This window comes from Podarcis melisellensis (assembly GCF_964234715.1).
Source record: "Podarcis melisellensis genome assembly, chromosome: 13".
Lineage (NCBI taxonomy): Eukaryota > Metazoa > Chordata > Lepidosauria > Squamata > Lacertidae > Podarcis > Podarcis melisellensis.
The window spans coordinates 29,035,958-29,059,219 of record NC_138545.1 but is presented as its reverse complement, the minus strand read 5'-3'; the positions used below and the strand labels follow the sequence as shown (position 1 = coordinate 29,059,219).

Genomic DNA, 23,262 nt, shown 5'->3' with positions numbered 1-23,262 from the left:
TGATTTAGAGAAGCCGTCCTGGTTTCTGATTTGATCCCGGAATGCCCCGCTTTTCCTTAGGATGTCCCTATTTTCATTGGAGAAATGTTGGAGGGTGTGGAATTATCTGACCCCCGAGCTGTCTGAAGGCAATCCTGTAATAGGGAAGGTGCTTTTTTAAAAATGTTTACTGTTTTATTATGTTTTTATATATGTTGGAAGCTGCCCAGAGTGGCTGGGACAACACAGTCAGATGTGTGGGGTATAAATAGTAAAAATATCCCATTATGGAACGGGACGCCCCTATTTTCTTCAGAGAAATGTTGGAGGGCATGTCTTTCAGAGATGTAATAAATGGGTTTCTTCCTGCAGCACCTCCGTGGTCCCTTCCTTCTCTCCCCAACCACCTTTCTATTCCTCCCAAGGAGGGATAGGAGTGGGAGGTCAAATGCAGGCCTCCAGACCCCTGCACCTGATCCTCAGTGTTCTCCCCAGGCCACGCCCCTTCCCTAGGCCACACCCCCTCACCAGCCCTGCTTCTTTGCGCCATCCTTGAGTGTTTTTGCCTGGCTGAAATGTGTCATTGAATTCTCTTGCTTCCCAGCAAGGAAGGCAAGAGAGGGATGCCCGAGTGCATGTAGAAACTAGCCTCCTCTACAAAGGTAAAATTCACATCTGTGGGAGGTGTGTGAATTATGCTTTTCCAGTCCATACAGGGTAGGCTATTTCTTTTCTTCTTCTTTTTACTGCTATCACATTTACCACAAACAAACAAAAAAGAGCAGCAAGGAAACCTCTTTTTTTGTTGCTATTGCTAATTGCAGCAAGGAGGAGGAGGGGAGAGAGGATTTTTGTCAGAATCACGCCAGGGGAGGGGAGGGTTAAACCTCAAATCTGGATGGCAATTCCCCACCCCCCTTGCCTGGGATTAATTTCTCTAATCCCCCCATGTGGCTGCAAGCCACTTGTATTTAACATATTGTGCAGTTCAGCCTTTATTTGTTTTTGTTTTTTTGCACTGCTGCTCTTTGTCCTAAGAGGTGAGACCAGTTCACAGATTTCCAAGTGGTTTGCTATCCTGGGACCTCTCAGAGCCATGCCTTCCTGGCTGCTCCTGCTCCTTCACAGCTTCTGCATGAACACGGGCCTTTCAACCTCATCTCTGGGGCAATTCAAAGGGAGAACAGGGGTTAAAGCATGCAAATAAACACAAAGCAGGGCTCCAGGGTGTGAATTACAAAAAAACAAAAAGCCTAGTCAGAAGTAGTGAGAATAGAATTGAGGGTTTTAAAGTGTTTCGAATGTGCGAACAGAAAGTTTGGTAAAAAGAGAAGTGAATCTCTTTAGGGATCTTCCGTTCCCCAGTCTCTCTCCCCGGCCTCCGAAGAGCCTCCTCATCTGAAGCCCAACAACCTAGCTCCTTGCCTCATTTTCTGGGCTTGCCATCGGAGCAGCCGAATGGCCTTCAGGCTGACGTGCAAGAGGGTATCATATTTGAAGACCATCTTGTAGAATGAGTCGGTCATCAAGGCCCCGGTGGGGTCGGCGTGCTTGAGAGCCGTCATGGGTGTGTAGATGGCGTTGGTCTGGTGGCGGAAGGGCGGCTTGGCCGTAGTGATGACTTTCAGCGTGTGCTGCGGAGGGAAACAGAGGACACCCATGTGAATAAATGCCAGAGGACATCCACACAAAGGCAGAGCTGGGAAACCTGTGGCTCTGCAGATGGGGTTGCATTCCAAAGCCCATCCTCCCTCACAATGGTAACCCAACCCCCCAGCCTCACAAGGATTTATTTTGCTCTTCTGATGCCTATTTATTGAGAGATCGCTGAAATCTGAGGTGCCAGAAAAGGAGGCCTCTAATTTTAGATGTGTGTGGCTGCTTGTTGTGGCTACTCACTCAGTTAAAGTAATCATAGGGCGGATCTACGCTCATCGTTTCTAATGTTAAGGAAGGGTTAAGGAATGATTTTCATAATGCTTGTAATGTTAATACCTGAAGGAGCGTCTCCACCTCCATCGTTCAGCCCAGACACTGAGATCCAGCTCTTAGGGCCTTCTGGTGGTTCCCTCACTGCGAGAAGCCAAGTTACAGGGAACCAGGCAGAGGGCCTTCTCAGTAGTGGCGCCTGCCCTGTGGAACGCCCTCCCATCAGATGTCAAGGAAATAAACAACTATCTAACTTTTAGAAGACATCTGAAGGCAGCCCTGTTTAGGGAAGCTTTTCATGTCTGATGTTTTATCACATTATTATTATTATTGTTATTATTATTATTATTATTATTATTATTATTATTATTATCATAATAATCAACATCATCATCATCATCAATTCTATTGGGAGCTGCCCAGAGTGGCTGGAGAAATCCAACCAGATGGGTGGGGAATGAGTGAATAAATTATTATTATTATTATTATTATTATTATTATTATTATTATTAACACCAGAGGGAGCTGCTGAGCAACCGGGAACCTGCAATAGAGAAACTCTGTTGTTACAGGGGGCGAAACAAGGTTAAGGAGTATTTTTTATTTGCCAGTATGCCCTGTGACGTTTTAGAACTATATATGTAATATTGTTCTAATCACATTAAAAAGGTCAGTGTAGATCCAGCCTTAGTTGATTAATCAATGGACCCTACTATAACTCTTACGATTAATCAGTTGACCACATCCACTATATATTTTGGAAAGTTGTTTGTCTGTTCTGTATGTGTTCAGATACCTTAACCAAATTTTGCAAGATAGTTTCTGTGATCAAGGAGGAGGTTTCCACCCGTGTTTGGATATAACCTGAATCAAGATGGCTGACTGCGCCATTCAATACTGCACTGGTTTTTCGTTTGTTTCTTTGAATTCTTGAGCAACATTGGGTGAGAGACTGCTAATTTGCATCTAACCAGTTGGATGGGAGGCTGCCTGCTTTCGATGGGGTTACATTCCTTCTGAAGGAGCGGGTACAAAGTTTGGGGGTAATTTTGGATGCATTGCTGCTGCTTGAGGCTCGGGTAGCCTCAGTGGCACTCCTACCTAGACAGGGATAGCCTAACAACTACAACTCCCATCATCCCTAGCTAGCAGGACCAGTGGACAGGAGCGATGGGAGTTGTAGTCTAACAATGTCGGGGGCCCCAAGCTTCAGAATGGTTGCTTTAGACATGTGCTTAAAGCTTTTATATTCTCACAGACTTTGCCTGTGGTGTGAACCAGCCAGGTTGTCCATTCTACTGAAGATGCTGTGCTGTTTTCCCCCTATGCTTGGTTCTACAAGTGCTTTCCAATCCTAAAATGTGCAGCGATCTGGAATTTTGTGTGCTGAGCAGCATAGAAATTCCTGCAAGTGATAATAATAATAATAATAACGGCAGCCCTTGTCACACATAAAGAAGACATTAGTTAATTCCACCTCAGCTACATCTTCAGGGGTCTGGCCCAAGCTGGAGAAGATGGCCTTGGAATTTTTCAGGTAGACATTGGTGAATATTTCTGCCGTCTCAGGATCCGTCTGGGAGTAGTCAGCTTTCTCTGCGTCTTCATAGACCTTCATCTCAAACTCGGTCACGACTGGGCCAGGCTCTATCAAACTGACACTAGAAGCCAAGCACACAATATGTAAGGTTCATCCTTAAGCCAGGCATTCTTTTCTGGTGCCTGTGGGGTCCTCCCTCCATTTCGGCTGTGAGGAAGGGAGCCACCATCTTCCAGAGGCACAGAAGAGGCCAAGTCAAGTTATGAGCAATTGTTGGAGGGAGTGGAAGTGGCAGTGAGAAACGGCTGTGCTCAATCCAACTAAGTCATACGCAGAGTAAGTCCATTCAGATCAATACAGATGACTAACCTCAGTCACTCCGTCTATTCTGGGTATGACTGTAGTGAACCATGACTGAAAAAGCGGCTAATTTGGAAGCTATATTAGGGGGGGGGGAGAACGCCAGCCCTAAATATACACTGTTCAAAATATTTTATTTATGTAGCCCCCACCCCGATGTCTTAGCTCCCATTTGTGATTCTTAAAAAAGCTGGATGGATTCAACATGGTCTGCTAGCAAAAGAAAAAGAAGAGAAGAGAAGAGAAGAGAAGAGAAGAGAAGAGAAGAGAAGAGAAGAGAGTCCAAAGGGAACCCCCACAGAATTATTAGAATTGCAGTTTCATGAGGGGAATAAGGATCTCCTAACAATTCTCAGCGCACTTAATAAACTACAGTTCCCAGAATTCTTTGATGGGTGGGAAGCCATGAATGCTTAAAGCAGTATAGTACTGCTTTAAATGTGTGGTGAGGTTGTCACCCCGCTTTGAGACAAATGAGCACTAAATCAACTTGAATTCTCCCTGTTTCCCCACTTACCCCTCCTGAAGAGCTAAACTACCCAAAGAGAGATGCTAACTCTGATCTGATCAGAGTGAATTTTGTCTGACCACCAGCTGTATTATCCTGTCAATAGCGCCACTATTCCACTATTCCACTATTCCCCACTATTCCCCTGCCAGAAATTCATGAAGTGAAGCTCTTCCGTTCACTAGACTCTTTCAACCGGAAAAAAGCTACCCCTGTTGAACTCCTTCCGCTTTTGCAGCTGTCAAAACCGGAGGAGACTTGCCAGAAATGCAAAAGAAGGCAACCCTAACTGTATAGGCATGGCAGGGGAGGAGAAGGGGTCTAAAAGCATCACTTGCCGATTAGCCACTCACAAGATATTGAACTTGAGCGCCTGGATGATGAGGCTTTCACAGAAGCCCTCAATGGCAAATTTGGAAGCTGTGTAGATGTCATTGAACACGATGCCTGAAAAAGAAAAGATTAGCAAGAGGCTGGACATAGACAAATCCTGCAGGTAGACCATTCTGATGGGCAAGTCAAACAAAATTAATAATGTCCTCATTTATTCAGGCATCAAATTTATTTTATGAGCCACTGGCTTTGACAGCTTTCAGGCAACATTTCAATATAAAATGACAGTTACACAAGTTACAATGGAGGGGTGTGTGTACATACACACACACATATACAGAGAATGGGGGCATGCGTACTATACAGAGTACAGTGGTACCTCAGGTTACAGACACTTCAGGTTACAGACTCTGCTAATCCAAAAATAGTACCTCGGGTTAAGAACTTTACCTTAGGATGAGAACAGAAATTGTGCCGCGGCGGCACGACAGCAGTGGGAGGCTCCATTAGCTAAAGTGGTGCTTCAGGTTAAGAACAGTTTCAGGTTAAGAATGGACCTCCAGAATGAATTAAGTTCTTAACCCAAGGTAACACTGTACTATAAAATTTTAACTTAAACAAACAAACAAACAAACAAAATACCTGTTATCTGCTTAAAAGTCCCCTACACCACCCACCCTGATCCTTTTTTGCTACTTTCACATGGAGTTTCTGTGCAGCTAAAGTGTTCGGCACTACAGACAGCAAGTGAATAAGCCACATTTTGAAGGTTTCTCTCTCTCACACACCCCTTCCCTGCAAGTGAAAACTGGCATGACAAAATGGACTGGGATAAAAATTTCCAGTTTCCCCATATGTGTTAGCTGTTTATTTGCAGGGGGTTTTTGTTTTTGTTTCTGGTTTTTGTTTTAGATGAGAAAATATTCAAGATTTGAGTCTCTCCTTCTGCCCCCTTGGGATTTACCCACCTCATTCTGCTGCACATGTGCAAACAAAGCCTTAGCTTGCTAAGAAAAAGATCTAGATCAGGCTTCCTCAAACTCAGCCCTCCAGATGTTTTTGGCCTACAACTCCCATGATCCCTAGCTAGCAGAACCAGTGGTCAGGGATGATGGGAATTGTAGTCTCAAAACATCTGGGGGGCCGAGGTTGAGGAAGCCGGATCTAGACAATTTATTAAGAGGCTAGGTCTGCCAGTGGCTATTGATCCTAATCTAAAGGGAGCCTCTGTTCAGAGAACATCACAAGAGCCCACTGCTTCTGAGGAAATACCCACCTCGTCTAGCATCCCATTCTCCGAGTGCCTAGGGTGTAACAGCTACCCTCTCCCCACCAGTGATTTTCAGCCTCTGGCATTCAGAGATACATTGCCTCTGACAGTGGAAACAGAACAGAGCCTTATCCTCCATGAATCTGTCTCTGGAGGTGGCCTACCTCAAAACATCAGATACTCTGGTTTCTCTTCAGATCGTATAAATCTTTCGCCTATCTATCTTCATCAGATACTGGTGACAAACAATACAGAATGGCCATCGTGTTTTGCTGTTTGTGTGTTTCCCAGGAGATGGGAAAGTGCCTATATGTACCCTTTGACTGATTTAGCTTAGTAGGCAATGTTCTTATGAATGCAGTAGCCAGCCCTTTTAATAGTTATTCTGTTTTGTGTCTTCTTTTAAATATATCAATGATATTTATTTGAGAGGGCAGCGTATAAACATCTTACTTATAAATAAGTAAGTAAGGCATTGAGGTTGAGGCACAGAAAGCAGGTGACATGGAAGACTTAGAGGAAGATGCACCAGTCAGGAATTTGTCTCTCTTCATAGGAAGACAACAGACACAGGGAACTCCTGACTTCACCCAGATGCAAATCAGCTCATTGCCACCTAGTGGGCTAAGCTGCATAATGCACTATCCACACAGAAAGGAAATTGCTTCTTAAAATCTGGGCTTGCAAACAAGGCTGAAAAAAAGCTTGTGTGAATGAAGACCTAGCAAAAAAACCCCAACAACCTTACCTTGCAAACCCATGACACTGCTGATGACCACAATGTGGCCGCTCCGCCTTTTCTTCATGTCAGGGAGGACCTCCTTAATCATCCTCACCACGCCAAAGAAGTTGGTCTCCATGATGGCCTTCATCTCTTCGATGGTCTGGCACTCGATGGGACCAATAAGACCTACGCCAGCGTTGTTGACTGCAACAGGCAGACAAAAGATCTTATTGTGAGCCCCACTCTTGGTGTTCAGTGAGAGGAAGGGAACAATGGAAACAGACTGGGGCTGAGGGAGTTGGAGTCCAGCAACATTTGAAGGGCTGCAGTTTCCCCATTCCCACTCTAGCCCAATGGTAGAGCCAATGTTACCCCATTCCAGCCCCTTCTCATGTTCTCAGACACTAGGGGAAACTGAAAACTAAGTGATTGCCACATTAAACTATGATTGTGTAACTGTAGAGATGCAGACAGGTAATCCAGTTGGCGTTTCACAAGATATTAGAAGAGAAGAAGAAGAGTTCGGATTTGATATCCCGCTTTATCACTACCCTAAGGAGTCTCAAAGCGGCTAACAATCTCCTTTCCCTTCCTTCCGCACAACAAACACTCTGTGAGGTGAGTGAGGCTGAGAGACTTCAGAGAAGTGTGACTGGCCCAAGGTCACCCGCAGCTGCATGTGGAGGAGCAGGGAAGCGAACCCGGTTCACCAGAATATGAGTCTACCGCTCTTAACCACTACACCACACTGGCTCACATTAGGCCAGAGCTGTGTGTTTGTTGTCAGCTGCATGTCTGGGAATGGCCATCCCAAGACATTTTGTTGTTTGAGGCAATCAGAAAGTGGTGCTGCTCCCCTCCGCCTGCCAAAGTCACTGTGCAGAATACCTAAAACTGGTCAAGTTATTTTTGGACAGCTGAGGTGGAAAATCCCATCGGGGCCATGCAAGTAACTTACCATGCTAGTAAAAATGTAACAGATAACCATTTACTGGCCTTTTATGATACCTAAATTCAGTTGCCTCTCTCTACCTAATAGTGCGGACACACTTTTCTGGGAAATTTGGCTGCTTTTCCACCAAAGAAACGTGATGGGAGCAGGGCAGCTTCAGGGGGGCAGGGGAACGGTTAACCCTTTCTCTGCCCACATTCTATCCCACCAGACAAGATTCCAGAGCCGCCTTTCCATTTCTGGAATGCCAGGGTTTTATTTGGGAGTGAGGTGGGGAGCAGCAGTAGCAAAGATGACTTTGCATCTGGTAAAATGAGCATTCTGCTGGGGGTTGTTTGACCTGCGGTCGTCCAGTCACGAGAGTCACTCCTTGATTCTTCAGTCTCAAGTGATAACTGCACATGCACACCACCTTACTGCAATTTTTTAAGCAGCTACTGTGTGGTTTCTGAATGTCTGTTTCTACCCACAGATAGTGAGCATTATTACCCTGCACAACTGTGATCTTTTGCCAAGGACCTAAGCAACCCTTGGCTTGAGTGTTGTTCTAGTAAATTCCTAATTCAATCCGGAAGGCTTTAGATTGGCACAGCACGATATGGGACTAAGGAGTGTAGGCAAAATGGCCACATTGGACCCCATTGTTCCATTATTTTCCAGAGGACAACCCCCCTACACTACTCTATTTATCCCTACTGCCACCATCTCTGGTTAACATTCTTGACCTACGCAGATCACAATAATCTGACACGCAATGTCTTCTTTTTCTTTAATCATAGTCCCAGACTTGTGAGAGGCTCTACTAGGAACCAATCTGGAATCTTGTGGATCTCTCAGGGCCCCCAGAAATGACTTGAGTCCCCAAGTCCCAAATTAGTAGACCCAAACTGAGTCACCCAATTTGAGTCTCACAAAAAATTGACTAATGTTTTGCCGTATGTATTTCAACAATCTCCAAGTTTGAGAGTCAGTAGCACAAATGATGTCAATGTGGAGTGTTGCGGTAAGTTGGCTATTCTGCTGTGGCTAACGTATTCTCCTCCACCACACCACTTTTTAAAAAGTGGTCAAAATCCTAGAGGAATAAAAATGAGTTCATAAGCGGATACCAAAAATGCAAACTCATGGAGAATTTGTGGCGATGTGTCGTGGAACAAACCCATTGAAGAAGATAACATAACAGTGTTACCCAGACTTCGTTGCTGGTTGTGAAGGGGCCCCATAACAGTTTAAGATTAAGGGCCCCCAAAATGTAGGTCCACCACTGGGTGTGTGTAGGAATTAGCATACACATGCACAATGTAAACATCTAGGGAAGTCCCGAGCAAGTCCTTCCATCCCCATCATCCTACTGCTGTTGCTGCTACCTCACCCCAAGTATTCCTTCTTGGTTAAAAAGAAGGAAAAAGAGATTCCACACTTATTTTGGGTGGGGTGGGGGTTCTGATTCACTGCACACCTCCTTCTAACATAATCCTTACTCAGGGCGACAGATAATGAAGCAAACCTTTCGGATACTCACTGAGGATGTCAATATGCCGTTGGGGGATGCTGTTGACGCAGCTGCGGATGGATTTCTCGTCGCAGACATCCAGCTGTTTGATCTCCAGCGTCTTGTTGAGAGCAGCCCCTGCAGCGGTTTCCAGCTTCTCCTTCTTGGCCACATTCCTCATTGTGGCAATCACTGGAACACAGGAGCTTTCATCACTCAATCCCAAACCATCCTCGGTACCACTCCAACTTTGGGACCAAAGCTTTTACTTTGCATTTCACCCCCAAATGGCCAAACCCTCATAGCTGGGGCTATAAAGGACATTTTTTAAATTTCCAAAGTATCCAACCTAAGTTGCCAACTTTTAAACTGGCTGCAGGAGCTGTGCTCTAGTTATCTCCTGCTTGGACTACTGCAATGCGCTCTATGTAGGGCTACCTTTGAAGGTGACCCGGAAACTGCAATTAATCCAGAATGCGGCAGCTAGATTGGTGACTGGGAGTGGCCGCTGGGACCACGTAACACTGGTCTTGAGAGATCTGCATTGGCTCCCAGTACGATTCTGAGCACAATTCAAAGTGTTGGTGCTGACCTTTAAAGCCCTAAATGGCCTCAGTCCTGTATACCTGAAGGAGCGTCTCCACCCCCATTGTTCAGCCCGGATACTGAAATCCAGCGCTGAGGGCCTTCTGGTGGTTCCCTCATTGCGAGGTTACAGGGAACCAGACAGAGGGCCTTCTTGGTAGTGGCGCCCGCCCTGTGGAATGCCCTCCCACCAGATGTCAAGGAAATAAGCAGCTATCTTATCTTTAAAAGACATCTGAAGGCAGCCCTGTTTAGGGAAGTTTTTAATATTTAATGCTGTATTGTTTTTAACACTCGATTGGGAGCCACCCAGAGTGGCTGGGAAAACTCAGCCAGATGGGTGGGGTATACATTAATAATAATAATAATAATAATAATAATAATAATAATAATAATTTTCATCAACAGTGTGGCCTAAAGCCTTCAGGTGATGGATGATGTTTATTTCAATGTTATGATATAGTTCACCTGCTAATTTCAGTGTATCATGCTGTTGTTAAGGGCACAATGGCAGACTTGTCCCCATTCCCCACCCCCCCTTTTCCTGGTGTTCAAGTTGGCAACCCTAAACCACAGTTCCAAATTTCAATCCTGGAAGAGCAGGTTTTCAAAATGGCTGAACAGGAAAACACCAGAGGTTTGGTGTATGTTTTTTTTTTAAGATGTAGTTTAAATCTGAGTTTCCAATTAAAACTGGAGCTAGAGAATAGAAGGCAGTAGACAAAATCGACAGATTTTAATTCTTTAGCAGCTGTAAGGTGATGCATCACCAGAATCAAATTTAAAAGCTACTACAATACAATCAGCAGCTAATTAAAAAGCTCGCAGCTAGACTACTAATGATCCCTGCATTTGTTTGATAACACACTCATTCTAGGAAACACTCAAAACCAGAGTTGGAAGCTCAGCACTGTGCAGTCAGAATAATAATAATAATAATAATAATAATAATAATAATATAATATTATTTATATCCCACCCATTTGGCTGAGTTTCCTCATCCACTCTGGGCAGCTCCCAACAGAATATTAAAAACACGATAAAACACCAAACATTAAAACTTCCCTAAACAGGATGTTAAGAGATATTCCTGTCTCATGGGTACAGGGCATGTTACAGCCTTCAGGTAACTATTTCTTATATCCATGGCAAGTTCATTGGATCAACATGCTGGCAACTATGGGTATAAACAATTAAACAGAATTATGCATTTAATTTGGAATTTACCTTTTCGCTCCATTTTAAATTGTCGTTTTGGTGTTGCATTAAGTATTTGCTTTCAAATTGCGTAATTGTTCTGTTCTTACCCACCCTGGGACGTCATGGTGAAGGGAGGGTAAGAGGTTGAAGATAAGATAGATGCCCTGAATATGTACCCTCATCCACCACCACCATCCATGCTAAATGCTGGAGACTTAGAAGCGATTGCAACGGGAAAGAAATTGGAAAAGCAAACAACCTGATCATGTCATTTTGTGTAGCTGCATCAGATTAAAAGGAAGCTAGACAGAGAAAAAAATCAGTTTAATTATCTATATTGTACACATTTTTAAAAAAATGTTGTTTCACAAAACACTGTTTAAAGAAGCTCACCTTTGAACCTTCTCTGCTTGTCCTGTGCTAGTTTCACAGCCAATGCCAGCCCAATCCCGGATGAGCATCCTGTTATCAACACAACTTTGGGAGCCATGGTGGGTTGTGCTGAGGAGGCAGATGTAGCCTCCAGAGACCAGGCAGTGGCTCCTCTGACTCCTATAGAGAAGGCTGTGGGCTTCTGGCAGCTCTGCGATTTGCCCTCACATCTTCCCCAGTGGGTCCCTCTTCAAGGATCTTAAAAAAGGCCAGCTAATTGGCCAACTCCCAAGGCCTTAATCTCCTGGCCATTGCTAAATCCCAAATGGATTTGCATGGCAAATCCTGCCTAATCACTTCCAGGCCCGACCACTCGTGATGCACAAACAAAACCACGAGACTTGGCACACGGTATGCGAACAGGGAGATGACATTGCCCAGAGTGCCTTGCGAGAAGCATCACCCAGCATGCTTTGCTTTTAAGATGCCCATACCGAAATTTCAAGTGTAACCAATGCCATGGTGCTGGGCTGGAGGAAGTCAACAGTGGCACTCCTTTCTGACACAGTCTTCTTTTTTTTAATGTGATGGTATCTGGGTGATTCAGTATCTAGACAGGCCCAAAGAGTAGCACTGAGAGGCGAAACTGATATATCAGTAACGAAAACGGAGGAAGCCCGGCGTTGGCTTCGCGTTCATTCCTGCCACAAGGGCTGTTAAGGATAGGGAAACAAAAAGTTATCAAACATAAACTTTTATTTATGAGTAAGAAGTTTTGTGTGTCTTAGATAAATAAAGAGATAAAATAATCTGTTGATTCTTTACAGGGTGATCTCTGCTATTAATTTAATTGGCTGCTCTTAGCTTGTTCTTTTCTCACAACTGATCTTGTGTACAAAATCAAAGCAAATGTATGAAAAAAATACAATTTATTATCATCACTTATATATATATACACAACTCATCACAGTAGATACTGGCCTTATAGATTTGCACGACATTAGTGGCAGAGCCTTCCTGCTTCTCCTCCTCCCCATCCCAGGGTGTTTTTAAAATCCCCTTTCATGTAAGGGGAGAAAACCAATTCTTCCTATCTCGATTCCTTGCCTGTGATTCTTAGATGCAATAGCACAAGCCAATTCACGGCAAAACCCAACAGCTTGAGAGGATGAGAGCTGGGGATTAAAGCACAGTGGTATTGGCCATATTGCACAAAATATCCAATAAGAGTGCTGGCGGTGTGTGTGTGTGTGTGTGTCGAGATCTTTGGGTTTAAATGTATTCAGAATAGGGTGTCCAGAGAGAGTGCTGAAAGGAATATCCCTGTGTGTTCGAGTGGGGGGAGCAGCTAGGACTAGAACCAAGCAACTTCAAATCTGTGTTCCTCTGCTTTTCTGTGCAAAAAGACGTTTGGGACTGCAGACTGAAGAGATCCCTGGGAAAGGATAGCCTCCAGGGCGGTGCCAATAACCCACCCACCCATCCTGTATGCCTCTTCCAATCTGGCAGAGCTATAAAAAGTTCCAGTGCAGGCTTGGTCTTTGCCTGGACAACAGCTGGGGGGGGGGGACAGCTCAGTCGGTAGCACTTAAAACTCTAATCTCAGTGTCTTTTTCCTTTTCATCTTCAGCTACTGTCGCTGGATTCCCTCCTGACTCTCTACCAGCCTTCTGCCCATGGGCCCAGCATCCCAAGAGGAGACTGCCGCTTTAAATAAGCTGCAATGCCAAGCACCAGAGAGGCAGGCAAACCTCTGTCGCTGTTGTTAAAAGAGAGCTGGAAGTTAGCGTGCAAGAGGCATCGCTTCCCGTGGCGTGTGCATCCAATATTTCTTTTGTCCCCTGCTGTTGCCTCTGGTCAAACAGGTTTTCGAAGCGATGCAAAACCCACAACAAACCTGAAAGGCAACTCCCAGAAAAGGAGAACACATTAGGAGGCAGGAGGACTGAAGTAGCAGCAAAATCTCTTGCGTGCAGTACCAAAACAAGCCCTGGATCAGAGATGTACACAAAGCCCCGAAGTGGAGCGGGACACTCAGATGGACACCAGTTCCCTTTCATGGCGGAAGCCGCCCGCCAACAGAGCCGTGTCCTCTTAAGAAGTGAAGTGCAATTGCCACAACCTCGAATGCTCAGAATCCGGAGGCTTCCGATGACAGTGTGGTGGTGGAATGGGAAGGTTCAAATCGGGTCGCTTGCAGCGGCTGAAGTTTATTAAGGAGCAATTCAAAGTTTGGAGTCGATCCCGGTGTACAGAGTTCAAAAAAGACCTGCTCCCCAGACCCGCCCCCCCTCCCTGTCACCGGCCATGGCCAATCTGTGGGGCACAGGGAAAGGCCGCTTGGGAAGACAGCCTATCATAAGGCGACGCTTGTGCAGTAGTGCTTCAGCTTGCAAGGCAAGATGCCGCGGTTGATCTGGTGGAATTCCACCAGCTGGATCAAGTCAGCAAAGCGAGTCTGGCCGTCGTCCATGGTGTAGTAGAGGTGTCCGTCTTCCTCGCTCTGAAACCCACAAAAGACGGTGAGCCGCCGGCAGGAGGGGAAGGCACAGAAGAGAATAAAGCAGGGATTGTCAGCCTGGTCCCTACTGCCCACTAGTGGGTTCTACAGCACAAGCTAAATCCTCCTTCCACTGAGCACTGGTGGGCGGTAAGGAAATTTTACCATCAAGAAAGATGCATTAGTGGGCGGTAGGTATAAAAAGGTTGACTACCCCTGGAGTAAAGCAAGGCTGCAGTGGAGTCTGGGCTCCATTTTTGGGAGCACACAAAATAGTAGTAACTGTGCTGCGAGCCAGGGCCATGTTCCAACCCCCCTGCCCTTGCTCTCCACAACTAGTATTAGGGTCCAGGCTGGCTTGGGGCAGGGGAGCGCTGGAAAAGGTGCAGGTATCCAAAGGATTCCTGACCGAGTGACTGTTCAGTTCTCCCACTGCTGGCAGGAAGGGGTATTGCCGTGATGTCTTCTCTGCCTTATACCAGGCTGAACAAAATAAAAAAATTCCTTCCAGTAGCATCTTAGAGACCAACTAAGTTTGTTATTGGTACGAGCTTTTGTATGCATGCACACTTCTTCAGATACATGCACACAAACGCTCATACCAATAACAAACTTAGTTGGTCTCTAAGGTGCTACTGGAAGGAATTTTTTTATTTTGTTTCGACTACAGCAGACCAACACGGCTACTTACCTGTAACTTATACCAGGCTGGTTTGCTTAATTATGTTCATTCTTTTGAAGCCTGTCTGGTAACCACGTTCCCTCGAACTCAAGATATCTCTATCTCTTTCTCACTCTCTCTTGTGCACACCTTCCCCCCCAGCTTCTTTGTTTCCCTGCTTACGCAAAGCGGGCTGCATGCAGGTGCAAGGAGCTCGTGCATATCTTGGTTTATTTCCTAAGCCAGGAATGGACTGTCCAAATGCAGCTGTTATAAAGGCAAGCTTTGTACATTCTTTCATGCGACCACTTACCGGAAGGATAAGATAGTGCTTCACCTTCTGCAGGTGGCAGAGGGACAAGACAAAACCTTTAGGGTTCCGCTGACTCTCCCGCAGCAGGAAGACCCTGCAAACGACAAAACAATAGGAGGGCTGTTAAAGGTACATTGCGCCTCTTCCTCCGCCCACAAGAAGGAGCAATGCAGATGTGAGCCAAGGTCCAACCCCGCGGTCCTCTCGCACTAACATCTTCAAGGCTCCATGCTCATGACTACCACACCACTAACACTCAGTTCTGGTCCCCACCTCCTGAAAAAAAATGATTTCAGGCTTGCATGAGTCATATGGAGCTATTGCTGTCAAGATATCTCTTGCTGAGCGCATGATCTGGATCGCATGGGTTGGTTGAGGGTAGGAAGGGGTAATTATGGTGGTGGGCAAATGGCTTGGCCTCCGGGAAGCTGACCTTCAAGTCTCTAAGGCTGCAGGTATATTTGCACCTACCTGGGAGTAAACACAGTCAGTATTACTCAGTGCTTAAAGTGGGGGTGAGTGGGGAGGAAGGAAGTGAGATGGTTTCATTTCAAATTAAGCCCAACTCTTTAGCCTGTGGCTCATTCGCCATTTTTATAACCATGCAAACCTTGTGGCGCTCCAAACGTTGTTGGACTATAACTCACATCATCACTGACCATCAGCCATTCTGGCTGGGATAGATGGGAGTTCAACAGCATTTGGGAGGGTCGCAGGTTCTCGACCCCTAATGTGATCCATTTGCCTGACTTCGTAGATTATAGTCCGTTATAAACCATAACCAAGAAAAGAGAGTTACTATATGAAGTCAAAATCATGAACGAACGTACAGTCGTACCTTGGATCCTGAACGCCTTGCGACTTGAACGTTTTGGCTCCCGAACACCACAAACCCGGAAGTGAGTGTTCCGGTTTGCGAACGTTCTTTGGAACATGAACGTCCGTTGCAGGTTCCGTGGCTTCTGATTGGCTGCAGGAGCTTCCTGCAGCCAATCAGAAGCCACACCTTGGTTTCCGAACATTTTGGAAGTTGAACAGACTTCCAGAACAGATTATGTTCGGCTTCCGAGGTACGACTGCAATTCATTCAAGAACTGGAAGAGGCAGTAGGCAGACAGGCAGGTGGGAAGTTAGAAAGACAGTTTCCTCTTCCCCTAAGGGGCAAGGCCGCATCCCCAAGGCTGGTTTGGGAAGTGGTGTGAACACAAGGTTAGCCACAACCCACAGCTACCCTGTTGTTTCCTACGAAATACTCCATATTGGTGCATTTTCACCAAAGCCACTCTTAATCCGCATTGAGAAGAAGAATGGCCAACTGCGTTTCAAGCCAGCAAAGTGCTCACAGCCTAAGCCTGGCAGAGGCTCTGCTGGGATGGGCTTCAGTTGCTTGAGAAAGAAGATTCTGTCTTTGCAACTGCCTGCCTCTCCCAGCTCTAGCCTGGGTCAAATGGCTTTTAGCAATATTGATGTAATCCTGTTCTGTACAACAACCCTGGGATGGGAAGGGTTGGCACTATGTGCGAGTATGCAGGCATATAGGATTGTGTTGCACAAGCGTTGTGCATTGGAGAGACGTAGCAAGCAGCCTACCCGTCCACCAGTCCCTGCTGAACGATAAGGCGCTGGGTGTCTTCTCTAGAAATGTGTCCGTGGAACCATGGCTGGGTTCTGTGGATGGCTGTGGGAGGAATGGAAAGAGCTTTCAGAAACTCAGCCTTGATTGGAGTGTTAAGAATGTATTTGTTAGCAATCACAAGCCCTAGTCTCTGCAATGAGGGTTGCTAGGGTTCAAGATAACTGGAAAACCCATCCCTTCGTCCTAGACATGTGGGGCTAGCCAGGATTATTTGGCACTTGAAGATAGAGCAAGGCAGCATTTACATCCTCGGCAGCCTTGCGTACCCCCTTCCTATCACTTCATATGAGCCGGCATTGGGTCTTGGCACTGGAGTCAAGCGCCATGGCTGTGCTGTAGCTCAGATGAAACTATATAAATCTGCACATGCACAGAGACACACTTATCCAGCCTGCCCCTTCACATTTTCAACATTTCATGCAATGGAATTTATAGATGGTGGCACAGCCAGATGCGAGCTGTAGCCTGGCTTCAGATGAGCCCCACAAAGCTTGGCCCCCTTTATCTAAATTAGACAAATTTTTTTTAAAAGTCTGTCACTTAATTACAATCCTCTCTAAAGTTGTGCACAAGAAATTTAATGCAAAAAAAAAAATCAGTTATAAAAACCAGAAATCAGCTAAAATGCCTGCTGGGATTTAGGGCAGAATTGTTGAATTGGAAGGGACCATGAGGGTAGCCCAACCCTCTGCAATGCCAGAATCTTGTTGCCCAACATCAAATCCATGACTCTGAGACCAAGAGTCTCGTGCTCTACAGGCTAAGCTATCCTTGCCCCTCCCTGAACCTCTGCTATCAACCATTCACTGGCTGTTATACTGGCTGTTATACTACATTTTCAAACAAAGAAGGGGTTGTGTTTTACGCCAGTGATCTGCGACAGGTGAGAGGGCCACAGCTCAGTGTCAGAGCACGGAGAAGGCGGCAGCTTCAATCCTTGGCATTTCCAGGCAGGACTGGGAGAGGTGGCCTGTCTGGGGAATTGCCGCCAGTCAGTTGTAGGTAATACTGTGCTGCTTGGAGCCGAAGGCAGCAGCTCCAAGTGGTTGGAGCACAAGGCAGCGCCCAGGGTCCCTCGGTACTCACCAGCACTGAACGAGGAGCTCTGGAACGGGGTCGGCAGGCTGTATCGGTGCGTCGTCTTCTTCTGAAGCGTGGTGGGAAAAACAGGGGAGGTTGTTTCAGGTATGTTAAGCTTGCCATGTCAATTATCATTTCCCTGTTCCATGTAGGAGTGCCCCCCCAATAGCAATATGTTTGTTTATGTTAAATTCTGAATTTGGACGGGTGGTCATGCCAGCAGTCATGCCAACAAAGAGTACTGGTGCTGACCTTTAAAGCCCTAAATGGCCTCGGTCCAGTATACCTGAAGGAGTGTCTCCACCCCCATCGTTCTGCCTGGACACTGAGGTCCAGCTCCGAGGGCCTTCTGGCGGTTCCCTCGCTTCAATAAGCCAAGTTACAGGGAACCAGGCAGAGGGCCTTCTCGGTAGTGGCACCCGCCCTGTGGAAGGCCCTCCCACCAGATGTCAAAGAGTTAAACAACCACCAGACTTTTAGAAGACATCTGAAGGCAGCCCTGTTTAGGCTCTCCACATGGGTGGAGCTCAAACTGTGGAGTTTAAGAGACCGCCCCATGTAATACCTGCTTCAATAAAGATGCCCAACGTAGTGATCCCCATTCCCCAACTGACCGCCAAGCTCCCTGTGATCTCTAAGTAGGAACCAAACAGCAGACTCACCCTCCACGCCTGAGCCTCCTCCAACGCGACCGACAGGACCTCGTTGGGATTCTCAATCACTCGGCCCGTACAACCCGAGAAGTCCATGGCCACCAAGGTGTTATCCGACACGCTCCGCTATGGGATTGTTTTTTAGAAAGGGTTCAGCAACAGATCTCTACAATAATAGTAGGTCCCAAATGGCAGCATGCAAATTGCAATTCAGTTTCTAAAATGATGTGCTTAATCAAGTCTTGATGAATATCTCCGGGCCAGATAATGACAGAGTCAAAAACACATATACAAGAGCCAGTGGAAAGCAAATCAATAATACCTGAAATAGAAGTACATAACCTGCCAATTAAAATAAACAAATCCTTCTATTTCCAGTGGGAGAGGGGGAAAGCTTGCCATCCTGGGGAGTCTCCAATGGGAGAGTATTCCAGATTTAGTGTCTTCTTTTGCTGTCATGTCTTGGTGCAGAGTGGTTATTACTGACAGCTCATAGTTGAATTTAAGGATCATAAAGTATCACAAAGCAGACAGGGATCCTCTAGGGTTGCCCTCAGTTGGCACACCAAATTAGCTCCTGGCAGGAGATGCTCTTATGTAGCCTTAAAGGCCCAAAACAAATGCTCGAGTGTATAAAAATGCATCCATCAGGGAAAGTGCAGAAAAAACCCCACATATTAGTGAAAGCAACATACAAAAATGTTTTGTATTGGGGAAAACTGTTAGGAAAAACACATATCTTAAGCAAAATTGCACATCTTAAGCAAAAATGCGTCCATTCAGAGAAATGTGCAGCGAACGATTTTTGTGTGCAGGCTTTTGAAACCAATTTCCAAGCAGATGTGGAAGGAAACTTAGGACTGGAAAAATCAGAAACGGAAATTGACAGGGAGGTGTGTCCATGCTTACTCTACAGATATTATGTTTGCCTTTATCCACTGATAATGAAAATCTCTGAAACACAGTCATAGCAGGGAGCTTACCAGGGGTACAGGCCCGATCCACGCTGTTTCCCTTTGGCGTGCTTGGCACTGCTGGTAGTTTCTGTAGAGCTGTATGCCATACTGCGGAAAGGAGAATAGCTATTGGTATCTGTGAGGTAGGCAAACCTGTCAGCATCAGCCCAGCATGATCAATATTCTAGGCAGTGACCTTGACATTTACTATTTGCTAGAGCAGGAAGTATACTATTTACTATTTTAGTACAGGTACAGGAATAGTACAGGAATAGTACTATTTACTATTTTGAGTACAGGAAGCTCCTGCAACCAATCGGAAACTGCATCTCGATTGTCAAACATTTTGGAAGCAGAATGGGCTTCCAGAACGGATTAAGTTTGACAACCAAGGTTTGACTGTAGAAAGTTTGAAAATCATGGTGCTACATGGGGTGACCTGCAGCGATGGTTGCCTCATGGAAAATGTAGTCTCTTGGTTCAAATATTGACATGATTACTGTACAAGTATGCTTCTTCCTTGACTTAGAGAGCAATCCTTTACATAACTGCACACAAAAAAACAACTCTTTGAGACTGCATCTCTTACCTGGGATAAACCCTCACTGAACTCAGTGAAACTTAGCTATTGTGCAGATATGTAAAGGATTGCTCTCTAAGTCAAGGAAGAAGCATACTTGATTGACAAACTTAATCCGTTCTGGAAGCCCATTCTGCTTCCAAAATGTTTGACAATCTAGACTGCACTCAAGCGGAAGCCGGCTTCCAAAAAACATTCGAAAACCTGAACACTTACTTCCAGGTTTTCGGTGTTCGGGAGCCAAAATGGATGGTAACGGGGACGTTTGGGAGCCAAGATTTGACTGTACCACAGGGAACTCTTTCCACACCAACACGTTTAGGAGGAGTCCGAGGGATCACCCCTAGAACCCCTGAATGTTGCAAGGTAATCTGGGGCATATTCTAGGGTGCACACTAAATTCATGTGGAGCACAAACTGGGGTCTTTCAGACCTTCCTGTTGCTCTGTGCAAACTGAAACCAACTAGGACCCCTCTGTGGCTGCAAACTGCAAATGAACTCTGGTCAAAAACTTGTTCCCCTCCCCCACACCAGGAAACCTTGTATTCACGTTATCCGAAGTCCACACATCCTCAGAAATTGTCATAATATGCAGTTTGAAGACTACAGATGTAGTGAAGTGGGTCTGAACGTTGGTATGTCCAAAGTTCAAATCCCAATCAAGAGTGAAACTTGATGTGACATTAAATGGGTCTTTGTATTTAACATGTACAGTTTTGGGGGGGGGGATTTTAAGTGCAAATAGTAACTTTGTGTTGGGAAGGCTAATTAGTATTTGTAGCAAGGTAAAAAAAAGTAAAGGGCCCCTGGACGGTTAAATCCAGTCAAAGGTGACTATGGGGTTGCGGTGCTCATCTCACTTTCAGGGCAAGGGAGCCAGTGTTTGTCCACAGACAGCTTTCCGGGTCATGTGGCCAGCATGACTAAACCGCTTCTGGTGCAATGGGTCACTGTGATGGAAACCAGAGTGCACAGAAACGCCATTTACCTTCCCATCACAGCGGTACCTATTTATCTACTTGCACTGGTATGCTTTCGAACTGCTAGGTTGGCAGGAGCTGGGACAGAGCAATAGGAGCTCACCCCGTTGTGGGGATTCGAACCGTCAACCTTCTGATTGGCAAGCCCAAGAGGCTCAGTGGTTTAGACCACAGCGCCACCCGCGCCCCTGTATTTGTAACAGACAAGGAGCAAGGAGCATAACTGTTCCTTCTTATTCTGCAATCCTGATGAAAACCATTCCTTTAAAGTGGCTCTTTGCATTGTGGAGGAATCTTCTATGGACGTCATATTTTAGAAGAGTTCCCTGTACCTTAAAGAGGCGGAAGGCAGCCATCCAGCACGTGCGACTTTGCTCGTCTTCACTGCAGAAGAGCTTCAGGCCTTTGGCGCCACTTCGCGCCTTGCATGGCTGCAGAGGTAAGAGCAATAATCGTGCACATGAAATGACAGTCAAAGACTGCCCCGCCCAACCATTTTTTGAAAGTTGTCAGAACTCATTTGCTCTAGGGATGAGCCCTGACCCACAGAACCCACTCCCCATCTGGATCAACCAAATTGAGATTTTAAATAATTAAATTCTCCAAAAGTATGTATCCACCGAGTCTGCATTTCTGCATAGTTCGCTATTCTGATTTACTGTTCCGGCTTTCCTTTATACTAATCAGCCTCCATTGGGGCTCTGTCAGCCCCTTCTCTGCTCTGGGATTGGCTGGAAAAGCAATCAATCCCAACACAGGGGCACAGCAAGATAACCCGCTCTCGGGGGACAGTACCTGCCATCTGTCTGCATGAGTTAGTGCTCTTTCTAATTTCAAGGCATGCCCAGAAAAGTGAATCATGCAAAAACAGGAGGGAGGGATCCTGGGATGGCGGGTATAGATAGAGAGATAGAGATATATGTACACACGCTGAAAGTAAGCTTTGTCAGGTGTAAGAGTGACATGTGTCTCCAATATTGTTATTTTCTAAATAAATGTGCCTCAGTTATCACACTTGTGTGAAACACTGGTGTGTAGTCAAGATTAAAACTTTTGGGTGCGGGGTAGGCACAATTTGACTGTATTGATTAAAAATCAGTATGTGTGTGTGTATCTTAATAATCTTGAAAGGCTGTGGTAAGGTTTGGTTCTGGATTCTGTCCAAGACATCTCATTGCTTGCTCTAACCAGGGATGTATTTTAAGCGCACTATATTATTGTATTACCACCAGGCACTTCTCTTTGTGCCTATTAAATGAGGGTTTCTCACCCTTCTTACCTTGATGCAAAAGCCATATTCTGTGGGGGTGCTGTACTGCTTTTTGCCTTGGGTGATGTAGTAGATATTGGATTCGTTTATGTCGACACAATACTGTAGATGTCGGGGGTCCTGGCATGAGGGAAATAAAAAACAGATACAGTCATTATCTGAAAAACATATGTGGTGTAAATACAATGATAGTGGTATTTCAAGAGGCACTGTAAAAAACAAATAAGTATTGTTTATTAAAAATAAGGGAACAAGGAGGAACAATGGCAATACAAAAGAAGGAATGTGTATTAAAGGTACAAATATGGATGATTGTCAGAGACGCTGAAGGAAGTCCAAAACAGTCATGATTTGTTGTATTCGAGATGAAATGTATAATTGAATGGAAACCAATAAAATTTATTTTAAAAAAAACCAGATACAGTCATACCTCAGGTTACAGACACTTCAAGCTGCACATTTTCCGGTTGCGCACTGCGCCGAACCCAGAATTACCCGAATTACCTGGGTTACTTCCAGGTTTTGGCACTCACACATGCACAGAAGTACTAAATTGCGCTTTGCGCAGAAGTGCCGAATTGCAACCCGCGTATGCGTGGATATCGTCCCCCCACGCCCTTTGACATTTGCAAAAATCACTTGGCCAAATACTTCACCCCAGCACTAACTAATATAAATTTGTTGTGAATAAGAAAGAAGTCAGTAATTCAGAACTCATCGCAGCCTTAAATTCAATAGGTGACCATAGACAAACCACTATCTCTAGGTGTTGCAAGGATTATTGATCTAAGGAGGGCGAAGAGCTGGGGAAATCATTACTGAGTATCCTATTCAGGTTCAATAATTTCTCTTTCTGTGGTGCATAACTTAGATTCATTTAATTGCAGATACCAAGAAAAATGGAAGGGCATGGATTTTGCTTCTGGTAGTTTGCAGTTTGTATGGCACTTTCAGCTTTTGGCAAGACACATCCTAAGCCACTGGTCTTGGCATCAGGCTTCACGTAGCCGTTTCGACTGCAATAAGGTACCTGCTGAAATCTGCATTATTCAATTAAATCGCCCGGTGGTTCAAGCGTTCCTGCCTCCTTGACGGCTGCTGTTCTTTCCGATAGAGCACAGCAATATCACCCTGACAGGCTGCAAACAGGACTGGGTGACTGAACTAAGACGCCAACCCTTCCACCCACACAATGCACACCACTTACCTTTGATGTGCCTTTGGTTGAGTAATAGAGCCCAGAGCGCCGTAGGGAGAAGTAAAACCTTTTCCATACTTTGCGTCCAACTTCTTTCAGGTGCATGAAACCTTGGATTTCGGGGCAGCTTCCTGAATTCAGCACATTCTGAAAGAGGCAGTCAGTTTTAAAAAAAAAAGGATGGCAAAGG

The 23,262-nt window shown here is 45.5% G+C and overlaps 2 protein-coding genes across 8 annotated transcripts in view; both read right to left on the bottom strand.

The window, feature by feature from the left end:
* Positions 1 to 1,243: 1,243 nt before the first annotated feature.
* LOC309355510 (retinol dehydrogenase 8-like) lies at positions 1,244 to 11,841 on the bottom strand. Of its 2 annotated transcripts, none has more exons than XM_081886447.1 (6): positions 11,266 to 11,841; positions 9,118 to 9,279; positions 6,668 to 6,847; positions 4,670 to 4,763; positions 3,386 to 3,569; positions 1,244 to 1,613 (listed from the first exon to the last, which is right to left on the bottom strand). In XM_081886447.1, exons 1-6 carry the CDS (start codon positions 11,360 to 11,362, stop codon positions 1,374 to 1,376), a joined length of 957 nt encoding a protein of 318 aa, XP_081742573.1. In that variant the 5' UTR covers positions 11,363 to 11,841; the 3' UTR covers positions 1,244 to 1,373. The 2 variants fall into 2 exon arrangements, with proteins under 2 accessions (XP_081742573.1, XP_081742574.1); XM_081886448.1 differs by lacking the exon at positions 11,266 to 11,841 and adding an exon at positions 10,900 to 11,037.
* Positions 11,842 to 11,982: 141 nt separating this feature from the next.
* Positions 11,983 to 23,262, bottom strand: part of GRB7 (growth factor receptor bound protein 7) — a 78,068-nt gene continuing 66,788 nt past the window's right edge. For all 6 annotated transcript variants that reach the window (XM_081886281.1, XM_081886279.1, XM_081886282.1 and 3 more), the window contains 9 exons: positions 23,082 to 23,219; positions 21,884 to 21,994; positions 20,937 to 21,035; positions 19,071 to 19,151; positions 18,097 to 18,213; positions 17,441 to 17,501; positions 16,309 to 16,396; positions 14,719 to 14,812; positions 11,983 to 13,747 (listed from right to left, as the gene is read on the bottom strand). In XM_081886281.1, the coding sequence (XP_081742407.1) occupies positions 13,601 to 13,747; positions 14,719 to 14,812; positions 16,309 to 16,396; positions 17,441 to 17,501; positions 18,097 to 18,213; positions 19,071 to 19,151; positions 20,937 to 21,035; positions 21,884 to 21,994; positions 23,082 to 23,219 (936 nt within the window). In that variant the 3' untranslated portion in view covers positions 11,983 to 13,600. The remainder of the gene's footprint in view (positions 13,748 to 14,718; positions 14,813 to 16,308; positions 16,397 to 17,440; positions 17,502 to 18,096; positions 18,214 to 19,070; positions 19,152 to 20,936; positions 21,036 to 21,883; positions 21,995 to 23,081; positions 23,220 to 23,262) is intronic.

What these genes read in the sequence shown, in the direction of transcription:
- LOC309355510 (XM_081886447.1), bottom strand. Translation starts at nt 11,362, where the DNA reads ATGGCTCCCAAAGTTGTGTTGATAACAGGATGCTCATCCGGGATTGGG. An exon ending in CAAGCAGAGAAGGTTCAAAG is followed by an intron (nt 9,280 to 11,265) that starts GTGAGCTTCTTT and finishes CCTGTGTTCCAG; the next exon opens with TGATTGCCACAATGAGGAAT. An exon ending in CAGTGTCATGGGTTTGCAAG is followed by an intron (nt 4,764 to 6,667) that starts GTAAGGTTGTTG and finishes TTTCTTTTTCAG; the next exon opens with GCATCGTGTTCAATGACATC.